General features: G+C 35.9%; 1 protein-coding gene across 1 annotated transcript; it reads left to right on the top strand.

The window, feature by feature from the left end:
- Positions 1 to 309: 309 nt before the first annotated feature.
- Positions 310 to 6,830, top strand: LOC148999062 (uncharacterized). The gene is made up of 6 exons (XM_089141495.1): positions 310 to 318; positions 2,683 to 2,793; positions 2,925 to 2,975; positions 4,763 to 5,709; positions 5,853 to 6,646; positions 6,736 to 6,830. The coding sequence occupies exons 1-6, from the start codon at positions 310 to 312 to the stop codon at positions 6,828 to 6,830; spliced, it is 2,007 nt and encodes a 668-aa protein (XP_088997621.1).
- Positions 6,831 to 12,758: the final 5,928 nt, after the last annotated feature.

Below are 12,758 nucleotides of genomic sequence, written 5' to 3'. Positions count from 1 at the left end.
GACTCTTTTTAACTCCTCTAGAATTACTCTAGAGAACCTAATATAATTTTTCTCTTGACCCAAAAAATATCAGTGTTATGAGGGCATCTATTTACATGTCAACCTCTGTTATTGATCTAATTATAAATCCTGAATTTGGAGTACTACTCTTGTAAGTTGACCTTAAAATCATACTTTTTGTGACGGGAAACTATATAATTACAAAAAAAGTGGTAAAAAGGTAATCTTACTTGTACGGCCTGAATTCATGGGCTGGTTAGTATAAATTTTAAACTGAGATCAATGTATCGAAAGAACTTATGTGCGAAAATGGTTGAGGTAAGACTATAAGCGCCTCCCAAATTCCCCTTGTGTTGAAGCCTTTAACATCCTTTTCTCCCTAGTAATTTGATCGATTATGGGCCTTTACAGTTCTTTCCATTAATGTATGGGTTACAACATTAGCATGGAGTCGAATTTGTTAATTTTTCTAGGGTAGTCGCTAGATTAGCTGACTCGCTAGTCAGATGGGGAAGCATATGTGTATCTTAGAACCACAGGGCCTATGTTTACATAAATAAATCTACCAAAGATATGTATAAATCCACTGTCCTATACATTCAATCCAGCTAATGCCCAATGATGGACAACGTAAACACCACTGAACTTTAGGCCGTGGAATATGTTAATGTTAAATGAGGTCCATGTGTGAAAGGTACTCAACATTGATGTCGAATATTAGGTAGTTCTTTATCATAAGTTTTTGAATTTTTTTTTTAATAAACAAAATTTTTTGATCGAAAATCAAAAGAATAAGATTGGTATAGGATTCTTGCTAGAGCAATTAGGGATCAAGTCTTCTATTTATATAGAAGAAAAGAAGACATCTACTAAGGGTTATCTTCAATGGATATGGGCTAGCTAATTAACCATGTATTTTCCCTTCAAGCTTATTTTGTTATCCATTCAAACTTGTTTTCGAAACGACATTTATTGGCTATTTAGGGGCTTATTAAGGAATAACATCAATTATAACCTTCAATATGAAAATTATAAAATATTTTTAATCACACGCCTTAAAAACCAGTTTCAAATTTTAACATAATGTAATTGAGAACTTAGAATTATTCTCATGCAAAATATCTCCCAAATTTTAGTCAATATACCTTTATTTTTTTGGAATACTGTAATGAAAATTTGACAGATAGAGTTGCACAATATATATGGTAGAATATTTGATTCAAATAGAGCGTGAAATTTGATACATGACTAACCCTATAATGTTTCACTATTTCAGTGGCTGAAATAGGCAAAAAATCTATCCTTATTTTTGTTTTTTTGTCAAATTCTCTCATTTGGTTTCTTGGTTATCTCACAAATTAGATGCAAAGAATTCACTTTGTCTTGATCTTGCACTACAAGAAAACGGACTTACGGCGGCACTTCGAGTAAGACTATAGCGGCGTTTTTGAAAAACGCCGTTGTATGTTAACTTATAGCGGCGTTTGACAAAAAACGCCATTGTATGTATATTTTTAACGGCGTTTACCAAAAACGCCGTCGTATGTGTGTTTATAACGGTGTTTTTTAAAAACGCCATCGTAAGTCCACTCACTTCGCATGACCGCCTCACTTCAAGTTAGATTTGTATGTGTCTTTACAGCGGCGTTTATAAGAAACGCCGTTGTATGTGTCTTTATAACGGTGTTTCTCATAAACGCCGTCGTATACCCACTGCACTTCGTATGGCCATCCCAGGCCAATTCTCTAATCTTCTTAACGGCGTTTGTAAAAAACGCCGTTGTAGGGCCATCTCACTCCACTTCTCTTTCCGTTTATCACGGCGTTTTACCAAAACGTCGTGGTTGCCCTAATTCACTCCGCGCCTATTTTTCACTCACCCGCCTTATTTTCACTTTTGGAAGACGGGGAGTCGAATAAACCCATACATTTTCTCTCGATCGCTCTCTATCTCTGCCTCACTCACGCTCTCTCACTCTATTCCTCTGGTTCGCTGCCTCCATCTCTCTCTCTGCCTCCAGCTCTCTCGCTCTCGCTTTTTGCCTCAGCTCTCTAGCTCTCTCCCATTCACTGCCTCCAGCTCTGTCTGTCTCTCGCTCACGATTTCTCTTGCTGCCTCTGGTTGCTCACGCTCGCAGGTCTCTCTCGGTCGCGCTATCTCTCCAGCCCCCTTTGCCGTCGCCGTATCTGCAGTAGATAATCTACTTTGCAGCGCTGAAGTCAGACTTCAAGCACTGCTCTCATTTGCCGGTAAATTTCTCCTTTCTAAGCTTTGGGTTTTTTGGTAGGTCTGTGCTCTACCTTCTAATCATTGGGATGTTGTTTGTTTGTTATTCCTTTGAACACTATCTAATCTAAGGTTTTATTAGAGTTTGGTTTTGATTCTAGAGATCCAACCAGCAGTAAGAAACTATTTTTGGGCATATAACTAGTCATTTGTTCTGAGTTTCTTGTATTTCATCGACCCTGTTTGATGCTTTTTGATTTTCCTGTTGGGTTAGTCTCACCTATTTTTGGTTATCAATAGCCTCCTATTCTGGGCCTGCAGTTCTGTTTTGGGTTTACTATTTTCAGTTGAAACCCTGGAAGCACTAAAGTCTTGGTATGTTTTTGCACCATGGATCATACTTAACTTTCTTCCTGTCTCTGTACCCTAATGTGTTTTTCTTTGACCTTTGACAGGTGAAAGGGGAGCCAAACATTTCTTACATCTGCTCTAGATACTACAGAGCCCCTGAGCTTATTTTTAGGGCAACTGAGTATACAACAGCCATTGATATTTGGTCTCTGCTGGTTGTGTTTTGGCTGAGTTCTTGCTCGGACAGGTTGGCATTTCTTTTATCCTTACAAAGTCCCCTTTTTTACTTCTCTTTCTTTCTTAACCTTATTATTGTACTAAAATGTATGCTCTCTGTGTTTATCAGCCTCTCTTTCCAGGTGAGAGTGGAGTAGACCAGTTTGTTGAAATCATCAAGGTGATTATAATGTTTTAGTATTTTACTCTTCAATTGATGTTACTTGTATTTTATACGTTAGTTTTTCTTCCCAATTCTGCTATTTTTTTTTGTTTTGATGATGATTGTTCCAATACCAAGCACTGGATGATCAAACGACTGACTGCTGCATTAAGTTTATTTTTAATGGAAGAGCTTAATGAAGATTTCCCACTTTTCAAATGAGGTGAAACATATGTTAAAGGCGTCCCACAATAATCAGACTAGATTCCAAGCTTTAATAAATCACTTCGCTTGGGGTTTTTGCTAAACAATTTATGTCTGTCCGGATGAATAATAGATTAACACTTCTACCATGTCAAGGGGCTAGAGTTTAATCAGCTAGCATTTGGAGAATCCAACTTCATTTTTCTAGTGTATTTATACTTTGTTCTTGGCATTTATTGAGGTACCACATCTGTATTGCAAACACACTTCGGGGTCATTTTTGTCTTGAATGAAATTCTGAATAAGCAGAGACAATCACTTCTTTTGTCAGCTAGAACACTTTGCCCATTCTTATTTCAAACATTAGAGCCTCAAATTAAAACCTTGAATAGCCTTTTTTTTCTTTGTGGCACCAAAAAGAATCAAAGAAGCTATATTTCAAAAATTGGACCATGCATTAGGCCTCCATAGGGGCTTCCAGCGTATCTTCCCAGTTTTATTGAATGGAATTTGGACCAAAAATTTTAAGCGAGAAAAGCGTGGAAGTTTTCTTGAACAGAAATGTTTCCCAAGTCTCTAATGCCTGTGGTTTAGGCTAGTATTTACAAAACTCCAAACAAAAAGAGGGAGGAACTCTCCACATTTGCAACAAGGTGTTGTCTCACTTATGTTAGAAGAGAAAATAATGGGGGAATAAAATAAAAGCTGAACAGATTCCAGAGATCCTATCCTAGTAAGAATGATATTTTTAGTGAATCATGAATGATCTATGCTGGGTGATCAATGGAGTAGGTGGAGCTGTTCAGGCAGATATGAATCCCATGCTATTGTTCTGTTGTTTCTGAGGATTATGCACTCAGCGATAATATATATATTCCTTTGGGTGAGGCTTGTGTCACCATATCACTTGCCTCTGTTGTGCTCCTATCTAAGTACTCAATGACCCACAGATATTATGATCAATAACCAGGTAATTTCATATGCTGCTAGGATGCTACATCAAGACATAGGGCCACACCCACCACGTAGAGTTCTTTTTCCCAATAAGTACGTTAAAAAATCCAAAAAGATAGGATATTTTATTGTTGTTAGTGTAATTAACTCCCAACTCCAAGGCCCTTGAGAGTTGAAGGAAGTGTGATATTGAGAATATGGCCAAATTGTTGGGTCACCATATTCTCTTGATTTTGATTTGAGTTTTGAAGATCCTTTTTGAGTCCTTCCTACATGCTAGTACTCTTTGTTTAACTAGCCTTATTATGTAAATTCTGCTCAACTTAAGCTATACGGGTAGAATAATCTTTTTCTTATGTTTCAGTTTCAAGAGTCTAAGTGAGTTTCTATCTGCCCAGTTTAAAATAGGACTTCTTATGTAAGGTTATAAACAGCAACCCCCACCCAGCAGATTAGATTAGAGATCAGACTTGAATAAATGAAAATAAACTTCATTTTGAGCACTTTGTATGTATTTACATCAGTTTTGTCAGTTAATTTGAAAATCCAAGCATTAGGAATTCTGACTTTGTCGATTAATTAGAACAAAGTTTAATTGATCTTTTGATAGGTTATTCAGCTGAGTTGATCTACCATTTAATGGATAGAAGTTGGATTCGAAATCACAGGATCGTGGATTCCGTGCAGGCGATACATATGAAGGTGGTGTAAATGGATTCCTTGATTTTGCATTTTCTAAAGTAACCTTAGGAGAGAAGATTCCATGCCCATGTGTAAACTGCACCAACCACCGACTAGGAACACGAGATGAAGTGTTTGAGCACTTGATTGTTGATGGAATTATGGCTGGTTACATGTTTTGGAGTTCCCATGGGGAAGTTAGATCTTCATTTACCACAACAACAGAGAATAATGTGATTCGTGAAGAAGATCAAGGCATTGTTAACATGAATGACATACTTCATGATGCCTTTCCTAGTCAGACTTTTACAGAACATGGTGTTTATACCACAAACGAACACATGGATGGAGTAAGACATGAATCAGAAAAATGGGAGAGATTGATAGAAGCAGTAGAGATGGCATTGTATCCAGACTGCAAGGAGTTCACAAGATTGTCATTCACTATTGCACTATACCACATAAAGTGCTTATGCGGTTGGAATGACAAGTTTTTCTCTATGTTGTTGGATTTATTGAAAAAAGCATTACCACAACACAATACTTTGCCAAAATCTTTATATGAAGCAAAGAAGATGGTTAAGGACTTGGGACTCAGTTACAATAAGATTGATGCATGTCCAAATGATTGCATGTTATATTGGAAAAATGCATCTACTGAACAATCCTGTCTTAAGTGTGGTACATCTAGGTATGAAGGTAAGAAGAATGTTCCGGCAAAAGTATTACGTCACTTTCCTTTGATACCAAGACTTCAAAGGTTGTATAGATCATCTATAACTTCATCTGAAATGAGATGGCATAAAGATGGACGCATAGATGATGGGAAACTACGTCATCCTGCAGATGGGGAAGCATGGAAGAATTTTGATGGATTACATCAATCTTTCAGTGTTGATCCGCGAAATATAAGGTTAGGGCTTGAAAGTGATGGATTTAATCCAAATGGTATGAATTGTTCACATAGCACTTGGCCGGTTGTTGTGGTGCCTTATAATCTACCACCATGGAAATGTATGAAACAAACTTCATTCATATTGACATTATTGATTCCAGGGCCAAATCAACCTGGAAACAATATAGATGTTTATTACAGCCTTTGATAGATGAATTGAAGTTATTGTGGGATGGTGTTGACACATATGATTCGTTGAAGAAAGAATCATTTAACTTGCGTGCATGCCTCTTATGGACAATCAATGACTTTCCAACGTATGCTAATCTTTCAGGTTGGAGCACAAAAGGAGCATTGGCATGCCCTTGTTGCAACAAGGACACTAGTTCAACATGGCTGAAACATAGTTGCAAGTATTGTTACTTGGGACATCGTCGATTCCTCAAGGAAAATCATAAACTTCGATGGGATAAGAGAGGTTTTAATGGTCATGTTGAGTTTGGGCAAGCACCACAGCTCCTTTCAGGCACAGCTTTACTAGCTCAAATGGAAGGTGTGGAATTCCCGCCATTTGGGAAAGAACTTGATAAGAATAGTGGTAGTAAACGGAAGAAAGTTGCTACAAAAGAACTACCATTTAATTGGAAAAAGAAAAGTATATTCTTTGAGTTACCCTATTGGAAGGATATTCTACTACGCCATAATCTAGATGTTATGCATGTAGAAAAAAATGTGTGTGACAACATGATTGGTACGTTGCTGGAATTGAAAGATAAATCGAAGGACAAATTGGAGGCTCGACTGGATTTGCAAGAGATGAACATTAGACCATCCTTGCATCCACAAAAATTAGAGGGAAGCACCAAGTTAAAAATCCCTCCAGCAAGCCATACAATGTCTAAGGCTGAAAAAGAACAATTTTGTAGAGCTTTGGATGGTTTAAAGGTCCCTGATGGTTATTCTGGAAATATATCACGTTGTGTGCAAGTAAATGAAATGAATATTTCTGGATTGAAGAGCCATGATTGTCATGTTTTAATGCAGCAACTCCTTCCTATGGCAATACGTGTACATCCAATAAAGAATGTGAAGTTGGTGTTATTATCACTGTTTGGGTTCTTTCGATGTCTCTGTGCTAAGGTTGGTACAAAAGAAAATCTAAACCATCTTGAAGCAAGTATTGCTGAAATTTTATGCAATCTTGAAAGAATCTTTCCTCATACATTCTTTGACGTTATGATTCATTTGTTGGTTCATTTACCACGAGAGGTATTACTTGGTGGACCAGTCCATTACAGGTGGATGTATCCATTTGAAAGGTTAGTATTTGATGCTTTTGTAACTTTCAGGATACTTCAAGGATCTTTTGGATATTCATTTTCTTAAAGTTATTTTGTATGTTATTAGATTCAACAAGACCCTGAAGGACTACAAGCGTAATAATAGATACCCAGAAGGATCTATTGCAGAAGGGTACATTGCAAATGAATGCCTAACATTTTGTTCTCAACATATTGATGGACTTGAGACTCGTTATTCCCGTCCAAAAAGGAATCTTGATAACGGAAATCTACAGTCAGAGCAGCAACACTGGATTTTTTCAACTAATGGGAGACCTTTAGGAAGTGCTGTGATGATACAGTTAGATTGGAAAGAGATGCAACAGGCTCATCGATATGTTCTATTGCATTATGATCCCATCGATAAATATCGGAAGTAAGTATCAACACTAATGTTACTTTAGCTCTAATATTTGTCTTACCTAATGTGACTTCTTTAAATATAGACTCCATTTGGAAGAGCTTAAAGTAGAATTGAACTATAAAGTACGGCAACAACAAAGAGAAAAACTGCATGCAGAGCAATTCATCGAATGGTTCAGAATTCATGTAAGCAACATTAAGTATTTAGATATCAAAGCATCTATCTTTGGTTTCCTTTTTCTAAAATAATGTTGAATTGATTAGGTGGACAAGCAAAGGGAATCAGGGGAAGAGGTACCTCATATTATCCAAAGGCTAGCTAAAGGTCCCAATCGGGAAATAAAAAAGTATAAGGGGTACATTTTGAATGGTGCACGTTTTCACACCAAAGATCGTGAAGCCAATCGTCAAACACAAAATAGTGGAATAGTAGTAACAGCAGTAACATCAAGCTATGCTAGTCGTAGAGATACTCAACCCCGTGATGGAAATGTTCATTACTATGGCTGTAAAGTCAGTCGTGCTTCCTTGGATGTTGCGACAATCAAGATTGTTAACAAGATATCCTCATGAATAGCTTGTTGTAATAGGTAGAGAGCTTTTGCATTTTCTTTAATTAATTTTTCCTTCAGTTTTGTTACTTCATCAAGATCAGCAAAACTTCTTCTAGAAGCTCCCAAAGATCCTGCACTTTGGAAAGAGTCTTCATCTTCACACTCAAGAATTGGTACTTTTTCCGCTGAACAATGGAATCGGAACTTGTGATGTTTAAAAAACTATTTGCTGCCTTCATTACTCAACCTCCTCTCTCTGTTTTTCTTTATTTTTTTTCTTTTTCGTCTAACTTAGGTAGAGATACACCATAGCACTCTTTGGATGTAATGATTGCAAAAAACAGAATTAGAGAGAAAGACAGATCACTTAGTCAACTTCATAACCGAATACTTGCCACAAGATATCTTATATATAGGACTTCAACAAAACAGATTCATGTGGAAATTTCTAACGGACTCTCCTAAGATTCTAAATAAACACTAACAAAATAAAACAAACTCTACTATTAGTCTTCCTAAGTTGCCAAACACTTGCGGAAAAACAAGGAAACAAATATTGTTCAACCAAAACTCATCCAACTTCTGCTCATCTCTTTTTTATGATGCCCATATATTCTAGACCTATGAAACTATTTTGCAAATTTGAGCAACTGACAAAGAGAAATGGCTTCAGTTAAATTCCATTTAGTCTTTCTTCTCCTCATTTCTGTTATCTTCTTTGCTCAATCTATTGGTGAGTTTTTCTCTCTCTGACTTTTTTTTTTATTGGGTTTAAAAGATTATTTTTTGCTTAACGTGAAACTCATGATGCAGATGTCAAATCAAATGCTGCTAATCCCAATGACGATAGTGACTGTAAAATGTATCTTGGGTAATGCAAGACTACAATTGATTGTGCAGGAATTTGTCATGCTGACGGCCTTACACGTGGTCCATGCATTCCACAAGGAGGAAAAAGAACTTGCTGTTGTCTTTGAATACGCCCAAAGAAGTTGAAGTGTGTGTGAGAGAGAGACGGTTTTTGAATAAAACTTGTAATGTTTATCTCATGAATGGAATAAAACTAGGAAACAATTGAAAAAAGTAATGTTCATTCAAGTTTTATCTTTGATCTATCTAACTAAAGTGCTTTCGGTAAGATGACTATGATTTGTGGACCCACATTGTAAATTTGTACTGAGATGTGAAGAAGGTGTATATATATATAACTTGAAAGATTGCCAATTGGAATGATTGACCAGACCCTCTACAGCTCTAAAAATCAAATTGTGATTGGATTTAGATTTAAATAAACCAGTAACTCGGCTCATAGGTTTTACTTCTTGGTCAAGACTGATCAGACTAATTGCATCTGGTGGTTTCTTAGTTAACTTGCAAAGGGTTCAAAGTTGTGCTCTCTATCTCAGTTTTGGTGGCAGTCTCTACCCAACTTTATTGTACATGACTCTTTTTAACTCCTCTAGAATTACTCTAAAGAACCTAATATAATTTTCCTCTAGACCAAAAAAATATCTCTACCCAACTTTATTGTACATGACTCTTTTTAACTCCTCTAGAATTACTCTAAAGAACCTAATATAATTTTCCTCTAGACCAAAAAAATATCAGTGTCATGAAGGCATCTATTTACATGCCAACCTTTGTTATTGATCTAATTATAAATCCTGAATTTAGAGCACCAATTTGGTAAGTTGACCTCGAAATCATACTTTTCATGACGAGAAACTCTATAATTACAAGAAGAGGGGTAAAAATGTAATTGTAGTTGTATGGCTTGAATTCATGGGCCGGTTATGAGCTTAAATTGTAACTTGAGATCCAAGTATCGAAAAAACTTTTGAGCAAAAATCTTTGATGTAAGACTATAAGCGCCTCACAAATTCGCCTTGTGTTGAAGCCTTTATCATCCATTTCTCCCTTGTAATTTGATCCATTATGGGCTTTACAGTTCTTTCCATTAATATATGGGTAACAATTTAAGGAAGGAGTGGAATTTCTTAATATTTCTAGAGAAGTCGCCAGATTAGCTAACTCCCTAGTAAGTTGTGGGAGCATATGTGTATGTTAGAACGACACAGCCTATGTTAACATAAATAATTCTACAAAAGCTATGCTTAGATACACTGTCCTATACATTCAATTCAGCTAATGCCCAACGATGGACAACATAAACACCATAGAACTTAAGCCCGTGGAATATGTTAATGTTAAATGAGTTTCATGTGTGACAAGGTACTCAACCTTGATGCCAAAATATAGGTAGTTCTTTAACATAAGTTTTTCAAATTATTTTTTAATAAACAAAATTTTTTTGATCGAAAAGCAAAACACTAAGATTGGTATAGGATTGTTGCTTGAGAAATTAAGGATCAAGTCTTCTGTTTATATAGAAGAAGAAGGGACACCTACTAAGGGTTATATCCAAAGGATATGGCTTAGCTAACCATGTCTTTTCCCTTCAAGCTTATTTGTTATACACTCAAACTCATTTCCAAACGACATTTATTCGCCATTTAAGTGCTTATTAAAGAATAACATCAACACTAACCTTCATTATGAAAATTATAAAATATTAATAATTTCATGCCTTAAAAACCAGTTTCAAATTCCAATAGTGTATAATTGAGAACTTACAATTAGTCCTCATGCAAAATATTTTTCGAATTTAAGCCAATATACCTTTATTTTTGTTGGAATACTGTAATGACAATTTGGCATACATAGAGATGCACAATATACAGGGTAGAGTATCTGATTGAATTAGAGCGTGAAATTTGACACATGACTAACCGTATAATGTTTCACTTCATTCAGTGGTTGGAATAGCCGCAAAATCTATCCTTTTTTTTTTTTGTCCAATTCTCACATGTGGTTTCCTAGTCATCTCACAAAGGCTCAGAGAAGTTCACTTTGTCTCGTTCTTGGAGTTCCTTTTGTAATGTCAGTCATGCTTCCTTGGATATTGCTGCAATCAAGATTGTTAAAAAGATATCCTTATGAATAACTTGTTGAAGTTGGTTGAGAGCTTTCGTATTTTCTTCAATTTAATTTTCGTTTAGTTTTGCTACTTCATCAAGATCACCAAAACTTCTTCTACAAGCTCCCAAAGATCTTGCAATTTGAAAAGAGTCTTCAACTTCACACTCCAGAATTGGTACTTCTTCAGCTGAAAAAGGGAATCGGCAACTGTAATGATTAAAAAACTATTGGCTGCCATGATTACTCAACCTCCTCTCCCTAACTTTTTATTTTTTTTTCCTTTTTCTTTTTCCTCACATAGGTAGAGACCCACCATAGCACTCTGTTTATGAAACGATAGCAAAAATTAGAAAACCAGAATTTGATAGGAAGACAGATCACTCAGCCAACTTGTTAACTGAATACTTGCCACAAGATATCTTATACATAGGAGTTCAACTAAATAGATTCGTGTCGAAGTTTCCGATGGACTCTCCTAAGAGTCTAAATACACACTAACAAACTAAAACAAACTCTACTATTAGTATTCCTTACTTGCAAAACAGTTGCGGAAAAAGAAGGAAACAAATCTTATTCAACTAAAACTCATCCAACTTCTCTTTGTCTCTTTTTTATGATGTCTTTATATTCTAGACCTATGAAACTACTTTGCAAAGGTGAGCAACTGCAAAGAGCAATGGCTTCAGTCAAATTCCATTTAGTCTTTCTTCTCCTCATTTCTGTGTTCTTCTTTGCTCAATCTATTGGTGAGTTTTTCTCTCTTTGTCTTTTTTTTCTTTTTTTTTCTTCCTTTAATTGGGTTTAAAAGATTAAACTTTTTTTCTTAACGTGAAACTTATGATGCAGACATCAAACCAAATGCTGCTTATCTCAATGACGATAGTGACTGTAAGAAGTATCTTGGGTCATGCAAGACTACATTTGATTGTGCAAGAATTTGTCATGCTGACCGCCTTACACGTGGTCCATGCATCCCACAAGGAGGAAAAAGAACTTGCTGTTGTCTTTGAATTCGCCCAAAGAAGTGGAAGTGTGTGTGTGAGAGAGAGACGGTTTCTGAATAAAACTTGTAATGTTTACTATCTCATGAATGGAATAAAACTATGAAACGATTGCAAAAAGTAATGTTCATTTTAGGTTTATCTTTTATCTATCTAACTAAAGTGCTTTCGGTAAGATGACTATATATATATATATATATACATATATACCTTGAAAGATTGCCAATTGGAATGAGTGACCAGACACTCTAGAGCTCTTAAAATCAAATTGTGATTGGATTTAGATTTAAATAAACCAGTAACTTGGCTCATAGGTTTTAATTCTTGGTCATGACTAACGAGACTAATTGCATCTGATGGTTTCTGAATTATCTTGCAAAGGGTTCAAAGTAGTGCTCTTTATCTCAGTTTTGATGGCAGTCTCTACCCAACTTTATTGTACATGACTCTTTTTAACTCCTCTAGAATTACTCTAAAGAACCTAATATAATTTCCCTCTTGACCAAAAAAATACTAGTGTCATGAAGGCATCTATTTACATGTCAACCTTTGTTATCGATGTAATTATAAATCCTGAATTTTGAGTACTCTCGTAAGTTGACCTCAAAATCTACTTTTCATGACGAGAAACTATATAATTACAACAGGAGTGGTAAAAATGTAATCGTAGTTGTATGGCTTCAATTCATGGGCCGGTTATGAGTTCAAATTGTAACTTGAGATCCAAGTATCGAAAAAACTTTTGAATAAAAATCGTTGAGGTAAGACTATAAGCGCCTCACAAATTCGCCTTGTGTTGAAGCCTTTATCATCCATTTCTCCCTTGTAAT

This window comes from Hakea prostrata, unplaced genomic scaffold (genome assembly GCF_041222555.1).
Source record: "Hakea prostrata isolate BN-2017 unplaced genomic scaffold, UWA_Hpros_2 contig_52, whole genome shotgun sequence".
Lineage (NCBI taxonomy): Eukaryota > Viridiplantae > Streptophyta > Magnoliopsida > Proteales > Proteaceae > Hakea > Hakea prostrata.
Note: the sequence above shows the minus strand (reverse complement) of the source record. Positions and strands in the feature narration are given on the sequence as shown.

Bases quoted from the DNA above. Each gene is read 5' to 3' on its own strand.
- LOC148999062 (XM_089141495.1), top strand. The intron at 5,710-5,852 runs GTTAGGGCTTGA...TATTGATTCCAG, and splicing joins GTTGATCCGCGAAATATAAG to GGCCAAATCAACCTGGAAAC. The intron at 6,647-6,735 runs GTTATTCTGGAA...GTTTTAATGCAG, and splicing joins TGGTTTAAAGGTCCCTGATG to CAACTCCTTCCTATGGCAAT.